The 27,095-nt window shown below is 38.8% G+C and overlaps 1 protein-coding gene across 1 annotated transcript in view; it reads right to left on the reverse strand.

Annotated features, from left to right (window-relative positions):
• The window catches only part of LAMA2 (laminin, alpha 2), a 746,602-nt gene that overhangs the window by 221,657 nt on the left and 497,850 nt on the right, over nt 1-27,095 (reverse strand). The window contains exons 33-35 of the mRNA XM_006885032.1: nt 19,430-19,572; nt 16,053-16,151; nt 4,270-4,381 (exon numbers count right to left, since the gene is read on the reverse strand). Of these exons, the coding sequence (XP_006885094.1) occupies nt 4,270-4,381; nt 16,053-16,151; nt 19,430-19,572 (354 nt within the window). The remainder of the gene's footprint in view (nt 1-4,269; nt 4,382-16,052; nt 16,152-19,429; nt 19,573-27,095) is intronic.

Consider the following 27,095-nt stretch of genomic DNA (forward strand, 5'->3'; position numbering starts at 1 on the left):
ATTTCATGGACAGCAAAATGAACATGTAGTATTGGAGAAGAGTGCTGACTATTTCATGGACAGCCAAAACAAATAGATTTGTCTTATAGAAAGCGCAGCCATAATATTTCTTGGAGATAAGGATGACAAAGCTTCATCTCACATACTTTGGGCATTTTGCTAGGAGTGATTTCTGGAGAGACATCATACGTGGAAAGGCAGATGGTCAGTGAAAAGCAGAAGGACACTCAACGAGATGAGTTGTTACAGTGACTGCAGCAATGGTTTCAAGTGTATCAGAGATGATGAGGACGGTGCAGGATGGGACAGAGTTCACATCTGTGTTCACAGGTGGCTGTGGGCCATACTCCACTGGACAGCACGACATGTAGCCACATAATAACATTACATATCTGACAGCTCTAGTGGCCTAGTGGTAAGGAGATGAACTGCCAACCCAAAGAAATGTGATTCAAATTTCCCCACAGTTCTGTGAGAGAAAGATGGATAATCTCCTTCAGTGTGATCTATTGCATCTGAAAGCCTATTGCAGGGTCAGCTATGAATTGGTTCAGACTTCATGGTATATATCATCATCAACAACAATAAAATCTAAAATTATTGATGATTATTCATCATTATTTTAGTATTAAGAGTGTAACAAATGTGTAGATATAATACATAACCTATTCAAAGTCTATTGGTGTTTTAAAATTCTTTAAATCATCAAAGTTTGTAGAAATAGTAATATCTTATAGAAATTTAGTTTAGTTTAAATGGCATGTTTAAACTTGAACTTTTATTAGTTTTTAACAGTTGGATTAAGTCTGCTAAAGTTTTTGACAAAAGTTTTCATTATTTATGTTGGTGCAGGGTAGCAGAAATGAATAGTCTTTCCTTTTCTGTCAGGTTTGGAATCACAACTATCCAGTTTGGCATTTTCGTAATTAGAAAAAGAAACTTTTTTCTAGGCCAACATAAGCAATTGCCGGATTGTTCCACAATGAAGTAATGCATAATACTCTTTATGATGTTGTTGTTATTGTTACATGCTTTCAGGTCCAGTACAACTCATTGTTCATAGACACTAAAAGACATGAGCTCTGTCCTGTCCAGTGCCATCCTTATTATCCTCAATACATCTGAGTCTACTTACATAGACATTGCATCAATGTATCTCATTAAGGGTCTTTCTCTCCTTGGCTGACCTTCCACCTTTCCAAGCATGATGACCTTTTCCGAAGAATATTCTCTACTAACAATATGTCCAAAATATGTGAGATGAAGCTTCACCATCTTTACCTCAAAAGAGCACACTGGTTACACTTTCTCCAAGACAAATCTGTTTGTGCTTTGACAGTCCACGGGATGCTCCTCACTCTTCTTTAACATCACAATGAAAATGCATCGATTCTTCTCTTGTCATCCTTGTTCATTGTTCAGCTCTCAGATGCATAGCAGGTGGTTGGAAAGACTTTGCCTTGAATCTGGCACATCATAGTCTTAAAACTGACATTATTGTTCTTCAGAATTTGTGGAGAACCCTGACAGCAGACTTTCCCAAAAGCTATACATGCCCTGATCTCCTGACAGCTGGTCATACCATTGGTGTTGACTGTGGATCCAAGCAAAATGAACTTGTTGACAACACCTATCTTTTCTCCCTTTATGATAATATTGCCTGTTGGCCCCGGGTTAAGTTTTATTTTCTTGATGTCCTTAACTCACAGGAATCCTATTACCAATAAATCTGAACTTTGTCCTATACTGTGCCATCTTTATCATCTCTAATATACTTGAGCCCACTGGTACAGAGTGTCAATCTATCTCATTGTACCTCTTTTTCTTACTCTTCACTTTTCCTAGAATGTAATCTCTGGTAACATGCCCAAAGTATGTGAGAGCAAGTCTCTGCAGCCTTGTCTCTGAGGAGCACCTTGGTTACACTTCCTCCAACACTGATTTGTTCATTCTCCAGTTCATGGCAGATACAATTTTCTCCTCCAACACTACAATTCAAAGACATCAATTAGTTTGTGGTCTTTCTAACACATTGTCCAAATTTCAGGTGCATATAAACAAGTGAAAATACTATAGCTTGGATCAAGTGCACCTTAGTCTTTAAACTAATATCCTTGCTCATTAACACTTTGTAGAAGTCTTTGACAGCAGATTTTTTCGAATGCAACATATCTTGTGATCTCTTGGCTGCCGCCATCATAGGTGTTGATTAGAGATCCAACTAAAATAAAGTCTTTGACCACTTCAATCTTTTCTCCATCTAACATGATGTTGTCTCTTTTTTGTTTTCTTGGTGATTCTGTGTAATTCCTATTGCAGGCTTTGATCTGTTTCAAGTCTTCACTTTCAGCCAGGAAGGTTATTTTAACTGCATAATGCAAGTTGTTGATAAGTCTTCCTCCATGCCACATTCTTCATATTGTCCAGCTTCTCCAATCACAAACTTTCATATTATTTACTTTTTGATAGCTTACCCTTTTCTGTGAGTGCATGAACCAGGGGTTTCTGTGAGTAATGACTGGGTTTCTTATCATTTCTGTGTGCCTTTGGCCAGCATCTTTGGGTAGTACATAACTATATGACCTTACTCCATGTTTAGGTATTCAGAAAGAAAATCTTATCAACATGTTAAAAGGAAGACACAGATACCAAAATGATGGATGTGAATTTTGTCTGTGGGAGGAAGTTGAGGGCTCAATGTATAGAAGAAAGTAAGCAGCATTATTAATGTAAGATTAAAATATACATTATCATACAACAATTTTCATTTTCTGGATTCTGAATATAAACGTGGCAAAAAAAAGAAAGTTGCTGAAATATTGACTATAGTGTCTCAGGTAGGGCTAACCTCCTCTAACTGCAGTGGAAGTTTGTGGTTTTGTTGTTGCCGCTTTCAAGTTGTCTATTGAAAATAAGAAGTACAAATTTTACCTACCAGAGGCTAAACCACAAACAGGTAACTGAAATATTTTTTTTCGGGTGGGTTAGCTTCTACTTTAGATCCTGAGAGGTCTTCTCTTAGATTACACTTCCAACTTGTTACCTGGAGTGGGAGTTCTTTGGAAGCTTCTCTCTCTCTCTCTCTCTTTTTTGTGGTAATCCATCTTTATTATTATTAATAATTTTAATGAATATTTACAGAGACTTTGGATTTCCATTCATTCATTGTTGTATTTTTCTCCCTGCCCACCTCCCTTCCCCTTCCCCGACCCTGTTCCACTCTTCTCTTTGAAAAGTAAAAAAAAATTTTCATTGTTATACAATTCCTCCACTCCCGAATCCATTCCACTAATCAGCCTTCATTCTGGACTCCTGTCATGACAATAATACCTAATCCTATATCGCTTTTAATCAGTTCTCTCCCTCACCTGTTTCAATGCAGTATACATTAATGATTCCAGAGAACTCTTGATGAGACTCCACCGTGCAATTAATCTTTAATTTTTATTTATTTGGGTGTAATACAAAGCGATGTAAAATGCCCAATATTGTTGAACAATGAAAATGTTTACACTCTTTCCTATCTTCTAAATGTATTTGTATCTTTAATGTATGTTATATTTTCCTTTCCAATATTACTAGGTATTTAGGAATTATTATTATTATTATTAATTTTTTTGCCTTTTATGTTTTCTTGAAGAGTTTCTTCATCTGGGCTTTCACCCAAGAATGCCTTCCACTTTGATTCTCAATCGAACGAGTGGATGCCAAGAATTAACTCCTAGAGAATTGTGGGCTAAATGAAGTACAGCTTCTGGTAAGGTAGCCCATCCAAATCTGAAGCAACAGATGTTCATTAAAAACCGGTAGCAAAGCCATTACGGGAAATTAAAAATGCTGCTTGAATATACCAAGTGGTATGATAAAATTATCCTCTAACAAAAAGAAAATATTTTAAATTGTTTTGAATATAAGCAATAGCAAAGCATAAGCTGGTGATTAGGTGTTTAATCACAGCAGTTTTTCCTCAAGAATGTCAGCATTCCTGAAGAGAATGCCTTCAACTGACTGCTATTTTGTAGCTATCTATAATGACTATTTCATAGACTGTTGCCAACAAGCCAACACCACAGGTTGTAGATTCTCTTTGAAATGTTTGACTAAAATAGATTTTAAAAAAAACCCCACAAACAAAAACAAAACCCATAAAACAAACATAAAACAAAAATACCAAACCTTGAAACTAGAAATGTCTTCCTTGTAAGAGTCTTTGTAATCTTTTTGTCTCTGTTTCTGTTGGGAGAAATGATTGTTGTGATTTTTCAGTACCTTCTGCATCCTGGACAAGCTCCTTCATGAATTTTCCTAATGATTTTGCTCTCGTGTTGGTCCTCTCAGCATCCTGTCCAGTTTGCTCGCCATCTGCTGTCACTTTGGTCGCCTAATGATCCAAATTCAGAAAAAGCATAATTAATAGGGAAGATGAAGCTACAGCTAGATAAGCTCCCCTTGGCTACATTTTCTTTCAAATATTACTTTGAGCCAAAGGCAATCGATGAATTATTGATCAGATGCACTGGAAATGACACCCCATGCTCAAGTATACAATTAAACTTTATTACTTCTTCCATTAAATGGAAATCAGAGAACCGCACTTGGTCTGTTTAAAACCGTCGTTATATGGAACTGCAGAGGAGAAGCGACAAAGAGCAATTATTTTTGAAATATCTTCAAGGTAGTTTTGCCAAAAGTCTTTAATGGAGTCTTCAGCCCCCACACATTGTAGTTTCACTCTTATTTTATCTACTGAACTAGGGTGGAAGTCAACAATGATCACTTGAAGGAGGCACAGGCAGTGTGTCTCAATAAGCTCGATCCTATAGATTCACTTTAGATCAATACATTAATTAAAGAAACAAAGAGGGGGAAATATTTAGGTGCTAAGTAGTGAATGCCTATTTTATAACACTTTGAAAATGCCAGTAAAAACCTTAAGGGAGACTAAGTACCACCGTGTCCCACATAGCAATACCAGTAAAGATGACAATCATCAAGCACCACACCATTGTCACCTAGACAAAACAGAGGCTATTAACCTCTCCAAAAGTGTCCTCAAACAGGTTCACCTTTAATGTACATTGAAAAGGCCATTTGACACAGTGAGACCAATTTAATGTGTACAATTGGGATATAACATATTTAGTCAAACAAAGCTGATATGGGAAGTTTTAAAGTTTCACAACAAGCTACTCTGAGGTTTAAAATATACTGAAATAGGTTTTTACTTCATTTGTGTATGTGTATATAAATGTTCAAAAAAAGCTCTTTTGATTAAAAAGATATGAATAGTCTAACCACAGATAATAAAGAATTGCAAACTGTCTCAATATAATTTTGAATAATGTCTAAGCTGGCAGAGTATTAATATGCTATAATCTTTGTGCCAGAGTGTTTTCATTCTAGACATGCCCCAAAAATTGAAATTATTATTACGCATAAGTGGATTTTAAATAGAACTAAATGTCTGGCCATCATGGAACATAGTAAGAGATGCTGCAGGAATTGGGCTGTGTTTTGTGATTTCCCAGGGGTAATGAGAGGTTTAATTTAGAAAGATGTTTGAGATTTTACATAAAAGGTTGATTTTCTATTTCGTTATTATCATGTAATTTCTCAACCTGCAAGTGTTTCCATCACAAATTATAAAATAAAAAGACTAAAAAAATTTCACTGGAATGTATAAAAATTTCTCTTCCCAGTTCACACAATATATGTGCACAATGATTTGCAGAAGGTTAATCAATACTAGAGTACTGAAGATCAACGATGCCAGTCTGGAGACTAAAGTGCACCTGATCCAGACCAAGGTCTTTGCAATTACATGCTATGCATCAGAAAGCTGGACAATGACTAGGGAGGATAGAAGAAGAATTGGTGCCTTTGAGCTATTGTACTGAAGAGGAGTATTTCATATACCATGGACATCTAGGAGAACAAACAGGTTCATCCTGGAGAGGGTGAAGACAGGCTGTTCTGTGGAGGCAAGGATTCTGAAGTTTCATCTGACATACTTTGGACATGTTTCCAGGAGGAACCAGTCCTTGGAGAGAGATGTCATGCTTTGGAGGGTGGCGGGACTGCACAGGAGGGGAAGACCCTTGACAAGATGATTCACTAACTGGAGTAATGGGGGCAGCTGTGTCGGATATAGTATGGTTGGCTCAGGATAGAGCAGGATTTAGGGCTGTTGTACATAGGGTCGCTATGAGTAGTAAATGACTTGATGGCATGTAATAACAACAATGGATACACAGAATCCTGGGTGGCTCAAGGGCTGGGTGACTCACCGCTAACCAAAAGATTGGCAGTTGAAACATAGCAGCAGCAGTTCAGTGGATAGGAAGCCTGGTAAACTGCTTCCATAAACATCACAGTCTCAAATTCTTTTTTTCTCTGACATAGAGTCATGTTGCACTCAATGACGTACTACACTGGGAAAGTCTGTGGTCAGGGATCTCCGCAACAACAATATAGAGGGGATCCAACTACAGAATGTTGTTGGTTTTATGTGCTGTCGAGTCATAGTGACCCTATGTAAATGGTTCTAAATGCCATTCTATCCTGTGCCAACCTCATTGTCTCTGACATAGCCACTCCCACTACTCTAATTACTGAATCACTCCATCTTATCAAGGGTCTTCCTCATCTGCACCGTCCCTCCACCCTCCTAAACATGATATCCCTCTCTAAGGACTGGTCCCTCCTTGGAGCATGCCCAAAGTATGTCAGATGAAGTTTTAGAATCCTTGCCTCCAAGGAGCAGCCTGGTTTCACCCTCTCTAGGTAAACCTGTTTGTTCTCCTAGCAGTCTATGGTATATTCAGCACTCTTCTCCAGCACCACATCTCAAAGACATCAATTCTCTTTCTATCATCCCTAGTCACTGTGCAGCTCTCTGGTGCATAGCATGCAATGGCAAAAACTATAGCTTGGATCAGATGCACCTTAATCTTCAGCCTGACGTTGTTACTCTTCAGTACTCTGGAGAGGTCCCTGACACCAGACTTTCCAGTGCAATTAGTTTCTTGATTTCCTGGCTGCTGGTACCAAGAGTGTTGACTGTGCAGCCAAGCAAACTAAAACCTTTAACAAATTCAATCTCTTCACCATGCATTCTGTTGCTACCAACTGGCCCAGTGGTGAGAATCTTTGTTTTCTTGATCTTGAGCTTCAATCCGTATTGAAGGCTGCAGTCCTTGACCTTCTGCAGCAAGCGCTTCAGATCCTCCTCAGTTTCAGCAGGCAGGGTTGTGTTATCTGCGTAACACAGGTTGTTGATGACTTTTCAACCAATCCTGATGCCACATTCCTCCTCGTACAGCCCAGAATCATCTACCGCTATCTCTAACAGCCAATCTCAGTTATGGCTTCACTCTATGATGTTGTTGTTGTTGTGTACCATCGAATTGGAACTGACCCATTACTGACCTTCCAGTGGGTTTTCAGAGACAGTTAATCACACAGGAGGAGATTGCTCATCTTTCTCCAGGGTAGCAGCTGGTGGCCTCAAACTATGTGCCTTTGGGATTGTGCAGTGCAACTTCTTGTCACCTGGCCACAAGAACCATGATATCCTCCTCTTTTCACATATCATTTGAACACCATAATAAAAACACAATCTATGTGCCAGTCATCTCCCAATATCTTAAGAATTCATCTCTAAATATGTAAATAAAAGCTTTATAGAAAACTTGCATGATAATTTGAACTTGAAATTGACTTCTTACTTTATCAATGTCTTCTCAATATTACCAAAACCATAATGGATATTAAATTCATACCATACAGTTCCAACAATTCTTGTTACTAATTAAAAAAAAAACAAACCTCTGCATTGTCTAAAAGAAAATGTTACACATTTCAAAATTTACACATGTACCCATTCTTGCCTATAACTGAAAGTATCTCACTTACTGCAGGTGAATGTATAGAAACGAAATTATGTATTAGTACTGACTCCTAAAAATTCTGTAGCCCCGATGGTTTACTACCTCAGATGCTCTACTACTAACTGAAAGGTCAGGGTTCAAACATACAAGGTGCTCAGAGGGAAGGGGTGGCCAGTCACCTCCTGTAAAGACTTACAGTCTTAGAAGCCTGACGGACAGTTATTGGGTGTCCGAACTGACTCAAGGGCAGCGGGTCTGCTTTTGATTTTTATAATCTCTGGTTGATCTAGGAAATGATCACTGCTTCAGTGGTCCTCTACTTGCAATTTATCCTTTCACTAGTGATTTATTTGGTCATTTGTAAGACCTATCACTAACAAATGTTTCACCCTTTTTTTTAAGATTTTAAATTTTATTTTACTTTACTACTTTTTGTGTGTGTACCATCAAATCAGATCTGACTAGTACAGGAGGAGATTGCCTCTCCTTCTCCAGAAAAGCATCTAGTAGATTTGAACAATGCACCTCTGGGATTTCAGTGCATCTTCTTTTTACTAAGCCACCAGAGCTCCCACAAATGTTCCGTTCTTAACACCAATTTAAAGTGAAGTTACTACGGACCCTTCATGCCTTGTAACAAGAAACAAGTTTAAGAAGTGATTTTGTGCTCGGTTTCTCAGTATTCTTTTAAATAATAAATATGCCAATCTCTTCTAAAATCTTGCTGTATTCTGCCTGGAACAAGCTCACTGGGACACTTTACCTGACAGTATCTTTGTCATTCATGTGCTTATCTATTCCTTTGCTATTCTCTTGTCTATTCCTCAGCTCTGGTGGCCTCATGGTAATCAACTCTGATGCAATCCCAAAGGCACGAGGTTAAAATCCACCAGCTGCTCCATGAGAGAAAGATGGACAATCTCTCCTCTCATGCAATTGAGCAATCTCTTCCCATGCAATTAACTGCCTCTGAAAACCTGCTGTAGGGCCAGCTATGGGTGGGTTGTGACTTGAAGATACATACTAATAACAACACACTGGGTATTTAATTTCTCACACCACTATGACCGAACACTTCCTTCATTGAAGCATGCATTTTAGAAGTATCTCTTTAAGTGTTGCCTTATATATATGTGTTTGGGTTTTTTGTTTGTTTGTTTGTTTTACCTCCTCAACTAGAAGGTAGGCTCCAAGAGGGCAGAAGTTTGGTCTGTTTTATTGCCTTATATCCAGTTCTTAATATATCACCCAACATATAGAAGATATCCAGTGAATACTGTTAAGCGTATGACTAAATAACAATCTTCCAAAACTAAACTAGTCAATTACATTACTGTTTTTATTGCCTCCTTACTGCTTACCTTTTCCTGAACATTCTCAGAAGCTTCTGTTCACACCATTGACTTGTAATTGCTCTGCAGGCATTGAAAATAAATTCAACTTCCGAGATTTGGAGGAACTGTTGTCTTCTCTTTGACTTTCTTAACTCTCGTTTCATACATTTTCTGAAACAATTATCATTACCACAATATATGCCTGCATCTCCTTTCTCAGGTATTTTCTCATACTGATCTAATTTCCACCTGAGGAGGTTGATACTAGGTCTTATTTCTGTTTATTCTTCAGATACAGGCACAGAGCAAATGTTAGATGGTCAAATGTGTTGCATATTTGGGTGATAAAATGATAACCAAACCAGCTATCTCTTTGAGGTGCTAACGGCTCTTTAAGGAAAATAAAACAACTAAACAAACCCTAAAAAACCCAACACTCAAAGCATTTTTTGTATGTCTTTCAAATACCATTCAAAATGACCGTGCCAGTGCCAGTGGACAGCTGGACAGATTTCAGGGGTATTTTTGGAGCCTCATAGGAAGCTTTTACTCAAGAGCTGTGTGTTAGGTGAGTCCTTGGAAAGGGAGCCCAGGGCCCAACCACACTGCATCCCAGCTTCTGCCTCATGGCAATTAAAAACTGGACCTGTGACTAACCCTGAGGATCATGTCAGGGGAGGCAGGAGGATAGCAGGTGGGCAGAACCCACGAGGACCAGTTTATCAGTGATATCTAGTAAGAACAATGTCTCTTTCTCCGGAGAAAAGATTGAAGTGCTCAGTGACTTTCTTGTACTAGAGCTCTACAATCAACATCCATGGGAGCAGTGGCCAAGAGCAAAAAAAAGACGTTACATTTGGGAAATCCGCTGTTAAGGAGAAGATCCTTCTGTCTGCCAGAGTTTTAGAGGAGACGAGGGCAAAAGGTTCTTGCTGTGGGAAAAGCACACAATTAGGATGGCTTATGCACCCTGACACCCAAGCCAGGCACAGCTGTACTCCACACTAACACAGGTATTAAAACAATCTACTAGGCTCTCTAATGTCTCATTTACCCTTCCTGCCTTTGGAACTACAAAGTAGGTGGGATACTTCTTTTCACAACAGATACAAATGAAGGTTTAATGAGTTAAGTGATTCATATGAACTCACATATCCTGGGACCTGGAAATAAAACCCATGGTTTCTGCCTCATAGATAACGTATTTTGTTAGTATCCAAAACTACATTATGTTTGGCTCATGTTCAATACATGTTGAGCATTATGGGTAGAAGGCAGAACATTAACATACTCTGTGGAATTCTGTGTCAAACCCAAAGCCCAAGTCTCTCTGCTGGTTTGAATTCACTTAGAAGCTTTGTGGGAGAAAGAGGAACAATCTCCTTCCATGTGATTTACAGCCTCAAACAACTCACTGGATGGTGAGATATGAGTCAGTTCTGATTCAACGACAATGAATTAAGTGTGTAAGTTTTCCACTCAATGCTTCCTAGTTGATTCCAACTCGGTGACCCACTTGGATTTCCCAGGTTGTAAATCTTTACAAGAGAGGCTGGAGGGTTTGAACTGCCAACCTTTGGATGAGCAAATTGATATATCTTGTGCTATGCCACTAGGGCTTCCACATTTCACATCATGTATGAGAACAACATACAGACATTTTAAAGGACTTCTCATCACATAGTAATTAATCTGAAGAGTCACACTTGTCAAATCCAGCAACCAGAGACCTCCGCAGAGACAGCTATGCCAAATGTCGTTAGCCTAGTGGTAAGAAGCTACACTGCAATCCGTACGGCACACGGTCACCAGCTGCTCCATGGGAGAAGGATGGATCGTTTCCTCCTGTGTGATTTACTGTCTCTGAAAACCCTCTGGAAGGTCAGCTATGAGTTAGTTCTGACTCACAGGCACACAACAGTAACAACGGTGATAGATGTAAGATTATACGAGTATTACCTTGTTCTTTGTGTGCTTGACAAATGTCTTTTCACTTATCCTAATATGTTCTGCAGTCTTCCTTTCATTCTCTATCTTTGATTTTTCTCATTTTGTATATCCTTTTACGTCTGGGGTTTCTTTGTAAATGATGCCTCAAAATACCTTGTATAGAGCTCTCGTACCTTTGATTACTTAAAAAAAATTAGTTCACTCAGACAGGTCTTTCTTTTCTTTTTTTCTGGAGGGTGTTTTGTTTTGCTTTTTGGAGTATTTCTATCCAGGCAGCATGCATTACCAACAGGCACACATTCATTTACCTCGGAACAATGTAGCTGTGACTTTTCTGCTTTAGCTCAAGCAGTTCTCACTGTGCCTCTTGAAATCGGCACATAATTTTCTTGGTTGGATATCACTAGTGTCTTTCATTTTCTGCCTTCTTTATGTTCAAACTAGAATCTAATGTAGCAAATCTAACTGCTGAACGGATAACAATGCTTAGGTGCCATCCACCTTTGTGTCTGCAGACTCATATGGTTTCCTGCTAAAATTAAGTCTCAGTTCTAATCATTTATACGAGAGTCTCAGGGGTCATCTTCAAACACTACTAGTTCTGGATATCTAAGTGGCAGTGAAGTACTCCTCAGGCAAGCTATTAGGACAGACAGCCCCTATGGAGAGAGACAGGGGAGCAGCCGACTGGCTCTGTGGAATGACAATGAGAGAGCTACATGTGGAACGTTTCCCTAAACACTTCTAGTGTCCGTTTTGAAAATTTCAAATGAAGTAAATATGATTTCTTTTATATTTTCACTCTTTCAAAAGAGAAAACACTATAAATAAAATATTGTTGACAGTGTAAGAATTTTTGAGACAAAAATGTTTTTATGTACCGTAGAGTCATAACCGAAACATAGCTGATCCTCCAGTGGTTTGTTCGAGGCTGTAACTCGCACACGGGGAGACGGCTCGTGTTTCTCCCACCCAGCAGCTGGTGGATTTGAACTACCTGCCTTTGAGTTCGCAGCACAACTTCTTACCCACTACGCCACCAAACCAAGCCTAAAATGATGAATAAGTTAGTGTAAACAGATTGTGAGACACTGGTGTTTTAGTGGTGGAATCCTGTCTGTGTAGAAGATGCAAGTGCGATTCCAGGTAGCAACTTATCTATTAGTGAGAACCTACATGTTGCTGTGATGTTGAACAGGATTCAGTTATCAGAAAGAGCAGACTAAAAAGAATGGCCTGATGACCTGCTTCCTAAATCAACCAGTTAAAACCCCATCAAGAACAATGGCCTGATGCCCACCTCACCATGGCCATTGACTCAGGACTGAGAAGGATTCTCCCATTATTCACCAGGTCACTGTGAGCCAGAGAGAGTAATAATGACAGTTAATCAAAACAGTAACATCTAAAAACTAGTTTTATTATTTCTAAAGGCGTTCAAGACCCACTGTGTTCATGGCATTTTGATGATAGCAAGATAACAATACTATCAAGATGATGCCTCCTGCTTTTAAGGGAAATATAATTTTGTGAGATTGGGAAGTATCAGTTGACATGTATGATCATATATATCATTCATGCAGTAGCACTGGGTGGATTTGGAAAAGTTAACATGACTGTAGGACCATAATAGTTCTCAATATTGGTAAAAAAATAGAATCTCTGGCTGAGATATCGAAAATTCTAATGCACAAATCAGAATGCACCTTAGACCAATTCTACCTTATTCTTTAGTTGTAGGTGGTTTGTGAGTATTTCTCTCTCTCTCTCTCTGTGTGTGTGTGTGTGTGTTTTAGATGCTACCAAGTCAGCTCCAACTCATATGCAAAATAGAACAAAACTCTGTCTGGTCCTGTACCGCCCTAGCAGTGCCTGTGATGGTTAAGGCCATTGATGCAGTCACTACTTCAATCCATCTCTTTGATGGTCTTCCTCTATTTCACTGATCCTTTACTTTTCCAAACATGATATCACCCTCTAGGGTTTATCCTGCTGCCCCAGAAATAAGCCAAAATATGTGAGACAAAGTCTCAACACCCTTGCGTCTCAAGAGCTCTGTAGCTTCAGTACTCGTTCTTTTTTAATTCCATGGCATATTCAGTGTTCTTTGCCAGTATCCCATTTGAAAGACATCAATTCTTGTTCCACGGCCTTGTTCACTGTGTAACTTCGCATGCCCACAGAGCAACTGCCAATACAAAGGCAGTTTCAGGCAAACTTTCATCTTTAGAGTGACACTCTTGGTCTTTGGCAGTCAATTTATCTTTTGGTTTCTTGACTTCTCCTTACATGAGAGTTGAGTGTAGATTCCAGTAAAATAAAATCATTGACAACTCTAATCACTATTCATCATGATGATGTTTCTGGGTCCAGAGGATTTTTGTTTTCTTGATGTTTCTTGAGATATAATCCACATTGTAAATGATTCTCATAGTTAAATAATTCTGTTTCTTGGTGTAGATTACAAAAAAAAAAATCAAAGAAGGACTGGGTCAGCTGTGCTATCCAGTTATGTAACCCCAATGTCTGCCATCTTACACAGAACATTTGCCAACAGTATTCATCAAACAGATGGATGAAATATCATATAACCTATGGAATTTCTCCCAATTACATGTAAGCAAATTAAGTTGTTCCATTTTTAATATTTTCTCAGATGCATTTTTTGTCCTTTAATTTTGCATTATATATTCGTGCAATTACCTCTTATTACAATCAACATGTTCAAATGTAAATTAATCCATAGAGGTATAGGCAGACACCAGCCTGAACTCCTAGAAGACAGAGATTTGGCCTTATTTACGGCTTACAAGTGCAAGTAGTTCACTTGGACATTTTGTGTAATGGTAATTCCTGAGTGTTTTCTGAATTAAGCTTACCATGTGGTAATTTGTTTAAAATGTCTGACTTTATATTTAGTTGCATTTGCATGACAATCAATTATTAAATACTAAATTAACATGATAGGAATTTACTTCAGGTATTCCAAGGAATAAATACACAACAAGAAATGCTAGTCTGTATGCTCTATATTGCTGGTGGAAGATTCAGAAAAAAAAAAGAAAAAATGTTTAATATGCTACCTGAAATGCCAGGGCCATTGTTTAGCATTGTATGTTCAGAAGCTCACTTGATTTCCCTGTGGATATCTTCCTAAATGAAAAGCAGGTTAGGATTGAAGAAGCATATGTTGTTGTTATGTGCTATCAAGTTGCCTGTGACTCATATGTATAACAGCTCTAAACCTGGCTCTATCCTGAGGCAATCTCTGACACACCTACTCCCATTACTCCAGTCACTGAATCAGTCCATCTCACCAAGGGTCTTCTTCACTTGCGCTGTCCCTCTACCATCCCAAGCATAATGTCCCTCTCCAAGGACTGGTCCCTCCTTGGCACATGCTCAAAGTATGTAAGATGGAGCTTCAGAATCCTTGCCTCCAAGGAGCAGCCTGACTCCACACTCTCCAGGAGGAACCAGTTTGTTGTCAGAGCAGTCCATACTCTTCTCTAGCCCCACAGCTCAAAGGTACCAATTCTCCTTCTATTATCCCCAGCCACTGCCCTGCTTTCTGACGTATAGCACATAATTGCAAAGACAATGGCCTCGTTCAAGTGCAGCTTAGTCTCCATACTGATATAATTGTTATTTAGTACTCTGGAGAGGTCCCTGACAACAGACTATCCCAATGCAATTAATCTTTTTATTTCCTGGCTGCAGGTACCAAGAGTGTTGATTGTGGACCCACGCACCAGGCAGTGCGAATCTGCAGCTTGTGTCTTGCTGTCAGATATTTTTCCCATTTTGGGATCTATATAACCTAACAACAGAGGATTTATTTTAATCTCATGGCTTGAGAAAGTTCTTTTAAAAATCTGAAATGAACTCCATAATCACTACAAACCTTCCAGTTTTCAGTAATCTTTGTCCTTTAAAGCTTATAGATAATCAGACTGGATTTCTAAATGATAAAGCAAGTTCTCTGTGTATTCATGATTCTGGCCACAAGATGGCGAACTTTATGCTATTTTCCTCATTCATTAAAAGAACTTTACTCTTCAAGCTTCGGCAATTTTAAAATTCAATGCCTAAGAAATCTAACCAAAAAAGTGCAACATAATTTTCAAATTTTTAATTTAAAAATGTTTTAAATTATCAAACGGAAGATGCTTCCTGTATGTGGGGACATGAATTTGAACTGTTGTTACCCACATATGCAAAAACCTCAGGATGAGATAAAAGAGTGGCACCTCTGGAAATGTTACTAACTTTGAGAGATGAGGATAGTTCTAGAAAGGCTTCAGGCCTTTTCTTCATAGGGTTGCTATGAATTGTGCTCAACTTGCTGGCAGTCAACAACACCATCACCACCACCACCACAGACATTTAAATTTGATTTTCTTTTTTAAGATTATTAATAATTTCTAACTTACTGTGAAGTAAAGTGTGACAATTGTCTTCCAAAAAGCCTTGGAAATCCTGTTGGACAGATCTGTAATTCTGACCCATAGGGTCACCATAGGCTGGAACTGACTTACTGCGTTTGGTCTTCTATTCCATATATAATCAAAATCATGCTTTTTTCATGTCACAAATAAATAAAACTTTCATCATAAGAGTTTCCAGAATAAAGCTATCAGACTATACCATCATTCTGAAATGTTATGCCTTGTTACAATCCTCAGGTATTCCAGACTTTCATGTGCTGTAGGGTTCTAGGATTTGAGGTGAGGTATAAATATGAGTCAACGTTTATATATTTCATACAGTAACAAGGGAATTGGGAAGAGCAAGTCTTGCTTTTCAGAAATTTATTTCCCTTTAAGTTACTTTACATTATTTCTCTACTTTATGAAGGCTCATGGCTTTGTTTACTTACCCTGGTCAGAAGCTCATTCATTTCTGTCACAAGGGTATTCAGATCGCCTTCTGCCAACTGAATGAGCCTCTCTGGAGCCCGCTGAGGTGAGAGCAAGTGCTGAAAAACATACCGTTCCACAGACATTTCAGTAAATGGCCTCGCAGTGATCACAGGGCTGAACATTTAAAAGAATACATTATTCCTTTATCTACAGAGAATTTAACCTTCTCATCTTTAAAGAAAAGAGATCATAGCAATCAGATCTATACAGTCTTAGGGGTATATGGTAAACACACAAACAGGATACACAAACAAGTAACATGAATCACTATTGAAAATTACCTATTGAAAATGACCCCAATAATTGTGCTTTTTGAGTTTTGTATTGATTTTGTCAATTATTAGATTAGCTCTAGGGAAGAGCTGTTATGCTTTTTAAATTTCTTTGGATGAGAAAATATTGCTTGAAGAGGGTTAAGGCACACATACAGTGAGGGGCTACTCAAGAGTAACTTCTCTGTTGGCTTCTTTAAGCCTCCCACTCAGACCAACAGATACTCAGTTTGCAGGTAACAAAGAAGAAAGCAGCCCCTGACCTGGATCCCTGGCCAGGCCCTATGTACCAGCCCTGGCCTCAGAGTGGGAGGAGCTCACCAGCCCTCACTGCTGGGTCATACTCTTCTGTTGCAGGTAACCAATCTCACAAAATGCCAACCTTAGATAAAGTCATTCTGTGACAGTGATGGATGAAACAAAAAGCAGCACTGCAATCTGTCTAAAACACCACAAAAACACACCCTCCTCTTATTTCCCGGCTGATGTGAGTGTCCACTGCTCCCATACCAATCACAGCCTTGATTGTCCTCTGTTCTTGTTACCTTTAAACACAATTATTCGGGATACACAATAATAGAACTGCATTAACTTCCTTAAAGACAAAACAAAAACAAACCCAAAACCAAAATCCACTTCCTTGAGGCCTGCCCCAAATTGCTCAGTTAAGGCCCAAATACTCTTAAGATATGAACCTTAACACTCTCTAACTGAGAGAACCACTGTTCTGTGTCACGCAATGTTTTTGTTGCAATGAGTTCATGAGCCCTACTTGTTGGGATTTGGTTGAAACTTGCTGGGATATGGTTGAAATCTGAGGAGCAACGATGCAGGTTAAAGAACCCAGCTGTAAACAGAGAAGTTCTTTCAGTTACCATATGGGATCTTAACTATGCAGATATTCAATGGATTGGTAAAATTTAAAGAAGAAATCTTAGAATTTTGGCAGAACCCAAGATACTTGTGATCAGTGTTCAGCCTGTGACAATCAGCCAGCTGACTGTTCGCTTAGAAGCTGCCCGCTGTCCAGACCCCCTCACCTCCTCCATAGAGCTTCCATCATCATCCTGTCCTTAAATGCCACTTATTTTTAAGTCATTCTAGCTATCTGAAACAGTTGTTTTTCTAATTTTTTTTTTCATTTCTTTCCATATAAAAGAAAATCAGTGGTCTGCATTTTCTTTATTCAGACTCTTCGCCACCCTGAATACTGGGCCAACAAGGTAAACTCCCATTCTCCTGTCTGGCTTTCTAAGTTGTCCTTCACATCACCCTGCTTTCCTCCATGTTCACTCTTATCTTTCACAGCAGACCTTAATTCTAATGTCTGCCGGACAGGCCTGGCCAATTCCTGCCTGTGCCCCTGCTCTCCTGGCCTTGGCCAGCATCGTCAGTGGGACAGTCTGTAAGGGCTGGGCTGGAGGTCAGGGACATCTCATCACGTGCTGCACGTGCTGGCTGTGTCATCCCAGGCAGGCTGTTGCCTTCTCCCAAGCCTTGAAAAGTCACTTGTACTCCCACTAATCACAGAGTTGAATGGCCTTCTGTAAATTTTACTTCTACACTTAGTAGTCTTGTGACCTTGTGATTTACTTGAAAGTGTTCTGTGCCTCAGGTTTTTTTCCCCTGAAATAGGAAAAATAAGACAGTAAACCTGTTATTTCTGCAGATTCTGTCATTCTGACTATATGGGTTTCTGTGAGCTTGACATACATGGATTCTTGTGAGGCTTTACTTCCATGCTTAGCACAGAGGAAGTGTTGTATCATTGCTGGCCTTCGGTGGAAGTCAAGATTAAATAACAGATTCTCCAGAACACAGCCTGCCAATTCCTGATGAATGAACCACCGGATCCTTCCTCTAGTCCTCGTAAATTGTTCCTTTTCTGAGATACACAGCCTGGTTTCTCTGAGTCTTACTGATTGCTCTGGTCTGGGAATCCCACTGGGCTTCAAATGTTGCTCAAGCACATGGTAATTATCTATGCATTTCAGCTAACTGCTTGATTATTGTTTCATAAAGCCATTCTTTTAACATGCACTCCAAGCTTATATCAAATGGCGGTGCTTATTTCACAGGGATCATGATACCACTAGGGAACCAAGTGCAGTGATCTGGGAATTCTTTCATTAGTTTTTCTAGAAATACTTCATCACAGACTGGTAGCCTATAAGTAACCACGTCACATCTATTTTTCATCAGAGGAAATGGATCCAATTTCCTCAACTTTTCTCTCTCTATTCCATTAACTACTCATAGTTTTATGAATATTTTAGAGTAGAACTTCTCAAAGTAGCCTGCTTAAAAATTACTTTCAAAGGTCTACTAGTTGTCTAATATTACATTTTAATCATGCATTTGCATGCTAATAATAACCTGAAATAAGCACTTCTGGAACCCTGCCTGGGAACCTTGGAGATAAATATCGTCACCTGAACTCCGTGTCAACATGTGCGTGTATGTTTTATCACACTGCATACTGACTGTGGACATAAACCATGGGAACATGTCAAGTGAAGTCAAATATCATTCCAGGACCCCTTGCTAAATGCACTCCTGTTCAGATCGTGGGAAGGTAGAGAACTGAGGTACCCACGGCAGCGCTGACACAGACCTTGTGTGGAAATAGTATCACATTCCTGAAGTAAGCAGCAATTTACTTTCAGGGAAAAAAAAATCCCCAAGTTATTTTATATGAATGTTTTTAATTTAAATTTTATTGGTTTTGTGGGTATTTTTAAAGATTAATCTGTTTGATTTTATAAGAGCTATAAGTATGAGAAGTTCCTGCCTGATTTTATGTTTGCACATATTTACGTAACATAATAAAATGAATTTAGGTCAACACTAGGGGGTGCATATGGCTCTCTTCCCTTAGCAGCAGACTGTATATTACAGCTCTCAACTTTGGAGAACACCCGATTAGAAAGTTTCTGAAATTTCCTAAGTGCTGCTTCCTCAGATTTCAAGCAGTGAATGAAATATTTACCCATTATGGCCAATGCAGCTTGGAGAGCATTGCCATTCAGTCCCTGGCCCCTGCTGTTACTGCATCAACCTACCTTCAGCTCTTGAGTCCTATTTTCGAGGCCGTACAGCATTTTATAGGGAGCAGGCAGCGGGCCAGTGAGGTTGATGCTCACGGCCATCTGCTCTAGGCGAGCCAAGTCACCAAGAAGAAGGCCCGTGCATTCATCGCCACAGACTGTGAAAAGGAAACGACAAAGAATATTTACTTCTGCGAAACATCCTGGGCAGCTGCTCAAAGATGCCAGCCATGAAATATTTTATGAGCCATGCACAGTTTTCTGAAAGATGCTGACCATCTCTGATAATTAATACAACTGAATGGATGACTAATGGGAAAAAATATAGAGAACAACAGAAAAGTAGATAAATCCTTTATCTGGAACATGTAATTGTTGTTGTGTAGCAACCCTATAAATAATAGCTCTGAATAGCTGCCTCTATTGCCACAGTCACTGTGTAAATCCATCTCATCCAGGGCCTTTCTCTTCTGCCCTGACCCTCTACCTTCCCAAGCATGATGTTCTTCTCCAAGGACTTGACCCTTCTGGCAGCATTCCCAAAGAAGATGAGATGGAGATTCAAAGTAGAGTTGATGATATAAACCGGGAAATAGGAGAAGACATTGGCTTGCAGGGAAAGACTGTATTGTTTTAGAGTTAGGGGAAAGCTAAAGCCTTCTGCCATTGAGACAATTCTTACAAGGGTTCAATGGGACAGAGCACAACTAGGTTTCTGTAAATAGTTCACGCAAACAAACTGTCTTTTTTCTCTTTGGAGAATATAGTGAGTTTGAATAATTGTCATCTTGCTTAATGATTCAATGTCATGGCATTAGTAAGAATTCCTTATTAAGTTAGTTGCTGTTGTTAGGGGTTATTAGGAGAGAGGGAATACCTAAAATATAGATTATAAATGCTTTTCAGGAATAACCAAGAGGAAACTAATACATAGTGAAACAAATTATTTTTTCAAGGTCTCAAACTGTGTACACATACGTGCATTGCTGTGATGGATTACACTACAGAATATCTGTGACAATATGATCTTCACATACTTTGTGTGCAAAACCTATATTTGGACCAGGAGCAAGTAATTAGAAAACAGCAAGTAAATACTGCATGGTTCAAAATCAAGAAAGGTGTACTCCAGGGATCCATTCTATCTCCATTCCTTTTCAATTTCTATGTGGAACAGATTGTCTTGGAGGCTGGGATCTATGGGAAGGAATGTGGCATCAAGATAAGAGAAGACTCATCAACAATCTATGTTATGCAAACGACACAATATTGCTTGCTGAAACTGAGGAGGACATAAGGCATTTGCTGCTGAAGTTCAAGGACTACAGCCTTCAATATGGATTAAAGCTCAACATTAAGAAAATTAAAATTCTCACCACTGGATTAATAGACAGTATCAAGATAGAGAAGAGATTAAGATTGTGTACACAATCAACACACTTGGTACCAGAAGCCAGGAAATTAAAAAAAATTTCTTTGGAAATATCTGCTGTCAATAACTTCTCCAGAGTACTGAAGAGAAAAGAGGTTAGTCCAGAGACTAATATGCACCTGATCTGGGCCCTGGTCTTTGCAATACTTACTGTGTATCAGAGAGATGAACAATGACTAAGATTGATAGAAGAAAAATTTATGCTTTGGAGTTGTGGTACAGAATTACTGATGCCTTTGAATTGTGGTTCTGGAGATGACTATTGAATATATCATGGACTACCAGGAGAACACACTGTTTCATCCAGGAGAGGGTGAAACCAGGAAGCTCCTTGGAGGCAAGGGTTTGAAGCTCTCTCTGATATACTTTGGGCATGTTGCAAGGAGGGACTAGCCCTTTTAGAGGGACATTTTGCTTGGGGTGAGGGGCAGTGCAAGAGAGGAAGACCCTCGATGAGATGGACTGACTCAGTAACCGGGGTAATGGGGGTAGGTGAATCAGAGAAAAGGGACTTGGCTCAGGTTAGTGTTCAGAGCTGTTGTAGATATGATCTCTATGGTCTCTCTCAAGTAACTCAGTGGTGCAATGACACCAACAACATCATGTATCGCATACTCAACATTACGTGCTTTTTTGGCTTAACATCTCTAGAACAGAATTCTATTTTAAAATTACAAAATTAAAAGTTTCTTTTTTTATTTAAATTATTCTTCCTCATGCTGATAATTACTTATTTGCTCACTTTCTTCCTTATTTGTCAATGCTTTCTCTGGTGTTTTCAGTACCTTAGCTTGCTGTGGGATTAGATGTAGTCCCCAAAGTCCCTTCTGTGATGAGTAACCTAACCAAGTCTTGAGGCCAACTAATTCTAAGGGCTAGGAAAAAATTCATTGCTTTAGTCACCAAGATTCCTAATATTCTACCTATAATTTTTCCAGTGATAAGGCGACTAAGTTATTCTAATTTGGTGGAGAGAGTCTAAATGCTGAAAGGGCTTATTGGCAGAGTTCATGGAGAAGACAATGGAGTTCTCTTCATGATCCAATTAAAATCTCACAAACAGAAATGCAAACTTCTAAAAGGGTAATGTGGAGCTCTGGTGGTCTAGTGGCAAGAAGCCGCACTGTAATCCTGAAAGTGGGTAGTTCAAATCTACCAGATGCTCTGCTGGAAAAGGAGAAGCAAACTCCTCCTTTGGCAGTTGGCTCCAATTCAATGGTACACCAAATTAAAAAAGAAATAAATATATTTTTTAAATAAAATGGGAATATATTGTTATTTTGAGGATTTAAAATATCTGCTTTTGTACTTTTCCGTTTTGCATCACAGCCAATCCATTCTATCTTTTCCAGGCATAGAACATGATCCATTACATGTACACATCTGTGTTTACAGCCTTGATTCCTATCTCACACACTGCAGACACAGCTGTGAGACCTCCATGTATGTTAGGAGAGAGGAAAATACCTGACATGGAAAGTACTGATACTGGAGCAGCTTTGGATCATGGCCGAAACTGGCAAGAATTCAATTACCTCTCTAAATAGCATTCCCCCAAGCTGCCTAATGGAGAGAAAACTATTAAGTAAAGCTTGTAAACAAAGACAAGTACTACAGAAGGGATATATATATATATCAGCAGTTAGAGGTGAGTTACATTATCCCTTCACAGGGATTAAATGTCCCAGCAGGGCTTTTTTTATAAATCAGTTCTTTGCAGGTGACACCTGCAACTGTAGAGCATCACCTGAAAGGGCTTTGCTAGCTCCAGATGCGTTAGGAATGCCAGGGGCCCAGTGAAATAAAGAGGCTTTGGGGGTAGAAACTGAAGTCTGTAACAAGGAGCTTCTTTTTCTAATTCCATTGTGAGAGTATCTGCTCTGAATGCAAAGGAAGTCAAAAAGTAAGAGAGCGTTGTGACTATTCCTTCTTTAATTCTCATATCCTTAGTTTCATTTCAGTGCTTGTTCTCAAGCTTCAGTATCTGTATTTACAGGAAACAATTGTAGAAAATACACCATAGAACACAACTAGGTACCAAATTGACTATGTCTAAATACCAGGTTCTCTAATCTGGTTCAAATTTCAGCAGGCATCAGAATCACCTGGAAGATTTTTGTTAAATCACAGCCTCAGAGTGGAAGTCCAAAGCAAGCTTTGAGAATCTGGGTTTCTATCAACGTCCAGGCTTGCAATGACAGTGCTGGTTTGAAGACCAACCATTGAGTAGCAACTCAGCAAAGAATATTGTCATCCTCTGCAGTATCTTTAGCCTTAGGCTGGATTTATTAACTCAGAATCTGCATTTCAACTTTGGTGAGTTGCTCCAGCTGCACCCTGTCCAAGATATATCTATACATTCTTTTGGCCGTCCATGGGATGTTTATTGCTATTCTCCAATACCACAGCTCAAAGGTGTCAATTCTTTTTCTGTTTAGGCCTCTGAAGTTACAAATTCCTTTAAGATTCTAAGTGCAATCAGGTTGAAAGTCATTGGTCTAGAACAGTGCTTTTCAAATGTCAGTGGATTTTAAAGCTGGAGTGCTTTTTGGAGGCAAGAATGAAGAGGCTTCTCCTCACATGCTTTAGGCATGTTGATTGAAAGGGCTATTCCCTGGAGAAGAATGGGATTCTGGGAAGGCTGGAGGGTTGGCAAAGGAGAGGAAGAACCTCAACTAAGTGGATTGACATGGTCGCTGCTGCAATGGTTTATTGTGTGATAGAAGTGTGAGGATGGTACAGGATAGAACAAGGTTCAGATCTCTTGGTCATGGGGTTGCTATGAGTCATGGCACTTAACAAATAACCACCATCTATATTCAAGATGCAATAGCATCAACTTATTGATAACAGTAGGGCTAGACTTTGGGTTCTGGCAATTTCCAAGGAGTATCATTTCTGCAGTTTTTCCTTTATTTTGCAAGAAGAAATCAGGAACGAGAGTGCAGAACTAAATAGTGTACTACAGAGTCCATAGTTGAGTTACACTGCCAAGAAGCATGATGAATATTGATTTTTCTCTCATTTATTCTACCCCTTGCCCATCTGTTCTGGCTGTTCATCTTCAGTTGCTGGAGTGAAGATATATTTAATTGCTCTTTCAAAGACTCATAGATCCTGTTTTATATCTCTGTGTCCAAAGGTCTATCATTATTCCATGTCTCTGTATTTGCTTTTTTTGGGAAACAAGTATAAGCACATTTCCATAAGTGAAAGGTAAGTTTTATAGCATGCTCCAAGTAATATACTCGCATCTGTTTAAATGGGTCAGAAAGACTTATGAATATGACAGCCAGGGGAGTATTTTAAAGCCTCTGGTGAAGCCTAGTTCATGCAGTTATAAGATAAACATGTGGGGGAAATATGCCCTTTACTTAATGATTTGCTATTTTATTCTGACATAAAATATTTTACTCACACCAGAAGTTACATTTACGTTTATTGCCCTCAAAAATTCTGGTAACAAAAATTCATTGGAAATAGGATACAAATTAAGATGAAATTTAATTCACTACAAGAGAGGAAAAAGGGGATCCCTAATGACACTGTGGTTAAATAAAGCTTAAATACTTGATACTAACTGAAAAATCAACTATTAAAACCCACCAACTGTCCCATGTGAGAAAGATGTGGAAGTTTGCTACCATAAAGATTTGCAGCCTTGAAAGGCTACAGGGTAGTTCTCTGTTCTTACAGGGTAAGATATAAGGAATATATAAATTATATAAAGACCTGTTGCTTGGTAAGGGCATAGTGACTATAAAGTAGAATAAAAGTACCTCTCCATATCTCATTCTCTCATCTCAGCAAACCACAAAAGACTATAAAGTGAAATCCTGCCTAGAATGCATGCAAGCAAAGGCAAATATTTCAAGACTATGATTATATTTTCCATGACTAAATGTTTCCGAGGCTTCACCTATAAAAGTGTCAGGATAAATTTGTCTAATATTAACAAATGCAGTACTAAATTCAGTTAGTTATACTTGGGCACACGTAAGGAGCAAATCATGCGGCCAATATTACAGATCTTTCTGTTAGCAATTAGTTCAAAATATTGCATATCTACTGGAGTCCCCCATGCATAATAACTACTGGCTTACTGTCACAAAAAATTCACACCCTGCATCCAGACCAAAGAAGTTAAAGCTTGGTTAAGTACACTGAAGATTTTCTTAAAGGCCGTGCCTATTAACCAATATCAGGTAAATACATATAGATTGAGTACTTTAATCAATTAGGGATAAAATGAGTAAATATACATTTCCACCAAAAGATAAAATTACTGTTTTATCCTGAGTGTGTTTTATATGAATGTATTATGCTGTTAGTTCTGATGTCTAGATTTTAAATTTCTCTTTCCCTTTCTTTTCAATAAGAAACTTTTCATGAATAGGTGTTTTGGATTTACTAAATGAGTTCAGACGTTCTATCGTATTCATATTAGTCTAAGTAAATGAATTATAAACGATCATTAGTTTTTGGCTTTCTGTCCTGCTCACTCACTCATTCATTGCCAAAAAGTAGGAACAGACTCAATGCTGACTTTCCAATGGGTTTCCGAATCTGTAAATTGCATGAAAAGCGGTTGTCCATCTTTTTGTCAATGAAGCTGCTGGTGGATGCCAGAAAGACATCAGCTTTGGGACCGCAGTGCAACTAACTATCTAGGGACTATGCCACCAGAGTTCCTTCTCAGACTTGCTAACTTCTTAAAAGGTTTGCCTGCTATTTTTTAATTCAAAGGAAAAGGGGTTTGGTTTACTGTTAAAGCATGTCTGCCTCTTAATCTGCTAAGAGAACAGCTTTCTCTGTGTTATTCACGCTATACTTTTCATACCTAGAACATTATCTATTAATGAGCTCAATGTTTGCCTGGATCTGTGAGAAAAAGGTGGACAATAAGCAACGTAAAATATTTTTTCCAAATAAATACCATCTATTTTGTTATATGGTGTAAGTAGGGGGAATTCAAGTTGCTTCTGTGAATTCCTTGCAGCCAAGCTTCAAAGGATATGGCACATCTCAGAGTGCTCAGCAACTACACCATACATACTCTCCTTTGAATGAAAACTAATTGCAAAGAGGGCCCAGTCCTTGAAGAAGGACATCGTGCTTGGGAGGATAGAGGGAAAGCATGAAAGAGGAAGACTGTTGATGTGATGGATTGACTCAGTGACTGTGGTAATGGCGGTAGGTGAGTCAGAGACAATAAGGCTGCCACAGGATAGAGCAGGGTTCAGAGCTTTTGTACTGAGTCGCAAGCTACTCGACAATACACAACAACAACAACAACAACTTAAGGACTGAGGAGCTACAGAGAGTGGACAACCCTTAAACAGCAAGCAGTCATAGTTCTTTAAGTAGAAATCAAAAGTTGTTACTTTTACACCATCTGCTGGGCTCTCTGAGGAGAAATGTGGCATCAGGATTGGAGGAAGACTCATCAACAGTCTACGTTATGCAGATGACACAACCCCGCTTGCTGAAACTGAGGAGGACCTGAGTGGCTTGATGCAGAAGGTCAAGGACTACAGCCTTCACAATGGATTGAAGTTCAACATCAAGAAAACAAAGATTCTCAGCACTGGGCCAAGTGGCAGCATCATCATAGCTGGTGAAGATATTGAGATTGTTAATGTAGTTTGCTTGGCTCCACAATCAACACTCTTGGTACCAGCAGCCAGGAGATCAAAGGTCAAATTGCATTGGGAAAGTCTGCTGTCAGAGACCTCTCCAAAATACCTAAGAGCATCAATATCAGTCTGAAGACTAAGGTATGTCTGATCCTGGCCATAGTATTTACAATTACTTTCTATTCATGTGTACCATTATTTTTAAAAGGTGACTATAAATATTGAACCCAATATATCTCTAATTCCTCTTATGGAGTGATTAAAAAGATCAAACAGCAACTGGGAATTTAAAAAAAATGATATTTAAGGCACTCTTTATGTAATAGTATCTTGTCAACAGCTACTAATTAGAATTTTGTTCTTGCAGAGTATATTATATTTTATTATGCTCCTCATAAACTGTTTTAAACTTCACACAATTTTACTTCCTGGGCTGTTAGTCTGCAGAATATGTGACATAGGCAATCCAAGTTCTGTATGCCACCATATAAAACTTCCCCAGTAAATAAATAATGGCTTTCTAGTGCATTCTCAAATTTTTGAAAAGAAGGTCATTGTTTTTAGTATAAAATGCCACATAAAATTATAAATGAGTTGAAAAGGAGATGCATTC

Source organism: Elephantulus edwardii, unplaced genomic scaffold, assembly GCF_000299155.1.
Source record: "Elephantulus edwardii isolate Elephantulus edwardi_28Jun2011 unplaced genomic scaffold, EleEdw1.0 scaffold00039, whole genome shotgun sequence".
Classification (NCBI taxonomy): domain Eukaryota; kingdom Metazoa; phylum Chordata; class Mammalia; order Macroscelidea; family Macroscelididae; genus Elephantulus; species Elephantulus edwardii.